The sequence below is a fragment of the Gekko japonicus genome, unplaced genomic scaffold (assembly GCF_001447785.1).
Source record: "Gekko japonicus isolate JY-2015 unplaced genomic scaffold, Gekko_japonicus_V1.1 scaffold1538, whole genome shotgun sequence".
Lineage (NCBI taxonomy): Eukaryota > Metazoa > Chordata > Lepidosauria > Squamata > Gekkonidae > Gekko > Gekko japonicus.
This window is the reverse complement of record NW_015170327.1, coordinates 154,257-158,814: the sequence shown is the minus strand read 5'-3', so window position 1 is coordinate 158,814 and position 4,558 is coordinate 154,257. Positions and strand designations below refer to the sequence as shown.

At 41.6% G+C, this 4,558-nt stretch overlaps 1 protein-coding gene across 1 annotated transcript in view; it reads right to left on the bottom strand.

Moving 5' to 3' along the window:
• Positions 1-2,922: 2,922 nt before the first annotated feature.
• The window catches only part of HSD17B4 (hydroxysteroid (17-beta) dehydrogenase 4), an 82,853-nt gene continuing 81,217 nt past the window's right edge, over positions 2,923-4,558 (bottom strand). The window contains exon 24 of the mRNA XM_015418109.1: positions 2,923-3,304. Coding sequence (XP_015273595.1) covers positions 3,215-3,304 — 90 coding nt within the window. The 3' untranslated portion in view covers positions 2,923-3,214. The remainder of the gene's footprint in view (positions 3,305-4,558) is intronic.

Here is a 4,558-nt window from a genome sequence, read left to right as displayed (position 1 = left end):
GAACTTCAGCTCAATTAAACCTTATGGGGGAACGTTTTAAACAAAGAACCACAGCCATCTTACAAACACAGGTAACTGCCATTTCGTGACACCTACCAACAGCCACTGAGGGAACAGTTAGTCCCACACAAGAGGCAAGCAGGAGAAGTGTCTTCATCAAGAGAGAAAGCCGTTTGTCAGTAATTCTGACAGGGCACAGTGGCTGAAGGGGGAGTGGGCAGGAAAGAGGAGCTGACCCAGCACCCGGCCAATGGCATGTGAGTATTCTTGAGTGGCGGCTGACGGGCCAATGGCTGATGGAGCGCATTGCACAGCCAATGGGAGAGCTGGAAAAGGCCAATATGCTAAGAGGATTATTATACAGCGATGCTATGTTCCCTCTTTTTTTAAAAAATGAGGCTGCTTGCAGAATGGTGTACCTGGGTGGAACAGCCATCTTTCTGCAATACCAATTGAGTTCTGTAGCATTATTCTGCAATGTCAACCTTAAGCGAAGTTTCAGAATTTGATTTGGGAGTTTTGAAGTTCAATTTTTTTTGCTTCCAAGATCCCATAAGCCTAGTAGCATTTTAAAATTTCCTCTCTTTCAACAATAGACTACCAGTGGCAAAGGCAGTGTGGGATACAGCTTTTTTGTGGAAAATCAAACTAAAAGCTCACTCACAAAATTAGTGCTGGGTTAAGTCTTGATTAATTCTAAGGCGATCAAGTATAAAGCTTGCATAATGAATACACTGGCTATTTTAGCTAAAACCTATAATTCCATAGCTGGGAATGGTGAGAATACAAATCAGAATACAGATATGACTTTGTTGCAAATTTAAATTAGGAGACCTGGCTTGAAAAAATGTTTCTTTCCTCATTCAGCACTGCCTGAAAGCCCTTTCTCCCTATGATACCCCTGTGTTCTCTGCAAGACTGCACAGATTGCTCTGTTTCTGACCTGATCTCTGTCATTCAGGTGGATCAAGAGGGGATTAGTAGCACTGAAACATCCCATCGGACTGTGCTGCAGTAACAACCAAAATGGAAATAGTCCCCCATCTTCAGAGTTAGAACCACCAGGATGTACCTCAAAAGTGTCCTGAAACCTGAGGAACTAATTCACCTGCGCTGTCTATAGGTTACTTCACAGTTCCACAGAACCATGGCTTAGTCTAGTTGAATCAACACCAGCCTATAGAAATGGTATTCATAAGATTACAGATGAATAGATCACATATTCAAAGCCTGCTACAACTTAACAAGTAGGAACTGCAAAGTTCCCATCCATTTTAAATGTGACTCTTTAATAAGGAATGGACCAGTCGTCACAGAAGTGCAGATATCTGCTGATTCCTAAGGACAGTTCTTAGGTGAAGTGAAATCTTATAGAATACCCTCATGAAAAGCAAATCCACTGACTCAGAGGCATGAGCCAGCAGCAGGGGACTGGGTTGACGCTAAGAAACATATTTTGGGCCTTCCCCTTTTTCACTTTCATTCTTACATATTATTTGAAGGGCATTAAATGGGTCACTTAAGAGGTGTAATTCTTCAGTTGGCCTGCTTAAAATGGAAATGAATTTCAAATGCCTTCCATAAGGCCATAACAACAGACAACAAGGGAAAGGCACAGAGCTCTTGTTAGAGACAGCAGGCAAAACTTATTTGGATAAATTTACCAATTACTCAATAAAAGGCTTTTTACATAACACTCTAAATCACTGCCTTGCTTTCTTCCTTTAACAGGCAGACATTGCAGTTTAGGAAATATCCATGTGTTCAATCCATTAATGTTTTTGCACACACCACATCTTTCTGCTTGAATAAAACATGACTGGCTTGAAATGTTGCCCCTTACTGTGGTATAACAAAAGCCTGTAAGTTGAGAAACTTTGTACTGAGGAAAGCATGTCATGGCCAGGATCCAGCTAAACATTTCCACAACAGAAATATTTCCACCTGCAGAGCATGATTTTTTCACCTCCTCCCCTCCTGCTGCAGCCCAACATGTCCTCCCCCCCAAAAAATGCTGTTCTTAAGGGGATGCAAAGTAAGATGTAAACCAGAGTATTAACATAAGCTAGCCTCAGAAACCAAATGCCATGCTGCTACCATGTTCCCTGTTGTCCTCATCTTCATGCTGAGACTTGCTTGCCTCCAGTAAACAAACACATTTCTGACCAGCATAGAAAAGGCAGAAACCCAGAACATGAAGTAGGACCACATCTGATATTATCCTAAGAAGATAATAAGAAAAGGCATCATTGGAAAAGTCCTACCTGACCCAGAACTGGAACTTCAAACAGTTAATCAATGATCTCCAACCCTCATCAAGAGGCCTTTCCCCACAACAGACTGTAGACATTACCATGTCTAATTACCACACACAGGAGCTATGCCTTCATTCAATTGCCCTGTCTTTATTCAGCTGTTATTATCTCCTTCCCCTTTTAGAGACATCCCAATTTGATCCTATTTGAGATAATGAACTGCACCTCCTGGAGACATATCTGGCCTCCAGCCACGTGTCCTTCAGTTCCCAAACTACTACCCTTTTTGTCCTGCATCAGAAGGATCCTAGCCCTGTATGAAGGGGATCCCTAAAGCCTTTTGTATGGAGCAGGTGCACAAGGCCCGGATTCAACAGAGTACCGAGTATGGGAATACCACCAAAAATCCTGAGAATCAAGCTGACACAACCAACTCAGAGAGGCAAGGAAATATGATAGGGGAAAAGGTAACCTCAAGGACTCACGTCAAATGACATGTGAATAGGCAGGGGGCAAGATTTTGGGTCCCACGAGGGATGTTAGAAAAACAGATTTTTTACGCATTGGGGAAAATATTCTGTTAAACTAAAATGGCATACGTTTGTCCCCACCCCTGATATGTAGAAATAAATAAATAAATAAAAAGAACCAGAAACATGAAGATGGTATCAAAGTATGTTTAATTATGTTTAGACTGATATAGAAATATATTAATTACATGTTTTAATTGGAATAAATTCTGAGGAAGAAATATAAAGGAATAAAGGCTCACACTGAGGAAGAAGAGAGACCTTATTAACCAGCTATGTCAATCTAAAAGTGTCAAGGCAACTTGCACATTAGTAGTAAAGTGTGTCAGAAGGTATCTAATGCAGAATTTGCATAAGGTTTCAGGATGTCATTCTGTAGAGGAAACCACTCCTTTCTTCTTCCTAGGCTAATTCAATCCAGAAGGGAATTCACAGCTTCGCGTAGTCTTTGAGAATTGTTTCCAGTTTCTGGCTCAGCATGATGTTTCCTTTAACTTTTAGTTTTCCAGAGAAGAATGCCTACAGCAAGGGGGGGGGGGAGAGACAATTAGACAGTCAGTCTGCTCTCTCAGAGTTTCTTTTTTAAAAAACAGGAGAGACTTTAACTAGGAACTAAGCAGAAGACCAAACTAAAAAAACAAACACACAACGGAACTAGAGGTTCTACTGAAATCACCAGGATCCACCTCCTTCAGCTAAAGGAAAGGAACAGAATAATTTTGAGTAGTCACTTGCAGGCCTTCTAGGGCACTGAACACACTCAAAAACATAACCTCAGCATACCCCTTCCCCCAGTACCTCTTTTAAAATACAGAAAGGGAGAAAGGGAACACAGTGCATCAGCATATTCATATCCACGAATTCCCCCTTGAATTCAGCATCTCCTATGGTTAACAGAAAGGGTAAAGCTGAATACCCAACTGAATCTTATCTTCATTCTTGCTGAATGCTCTTGTGCGGTTTCAACTAGTGGCTTGACCACAAAGAGGCAATTTTTAGCAGGTAGTTCAACTACCACAATTAAATGTGACTGTGGTCTGATATACATCACACCTGAATACATAACTGCTTCCCATGTCATTTTGGTTAACATCTGGATCAGGCTGTAAGCACCCTCCGAGCCCAAGAACGACCACACTGCCAGCCCACTTAGACTGGGGGATATTCTGATCCAGCCAGGGATTGGTTATTTTAAGTTAAGAAGCTCAGTGGAAAACCTGAGAAAGGCACGCCAGGAGTAGGGACATAAAGACGCAAGTGGCACAATTAACAATATCCTTCTCCTTCTGTCCTGTTCCCACACCAATATGCCCCATCATTTGTAATCACTATGTGAAGAGCTGGTTCCATTTGGATCGTGAAATCCAAGCAACCAACAATGAAAATTCTGAAAAAAGGGAAACTCCAGACTTTCAGAAAAATTCAACTCTGTACCTGTCAAAAAATCTTACTAATGATGTCTGCACATGATGAAAAAAGCAAAACTCGTGGTTAAGCACTATCTTGGGTTGCCATTTTGGATTGTCAACCCACTGCCAAGGTAAGGGTAATGTCCTTTCCTCCAAGCCCTCACACTGAATCTTTAGCCTGGTGGCCTCTGTTTCAATTGTAGTTGCTACAGCAACAAAACAATGTTTGAAGTCGCATGAGGTCATGCCTTATTAACACAAAATATGGCCTGAGACTGTAAATGTGGTAGCTGGAGGTGGTAGCCAAGAAGAAGATAAGGTGGCAGCTCAGAGAAAGAGGAAAAGGTGATCAGGAGAAGGATGT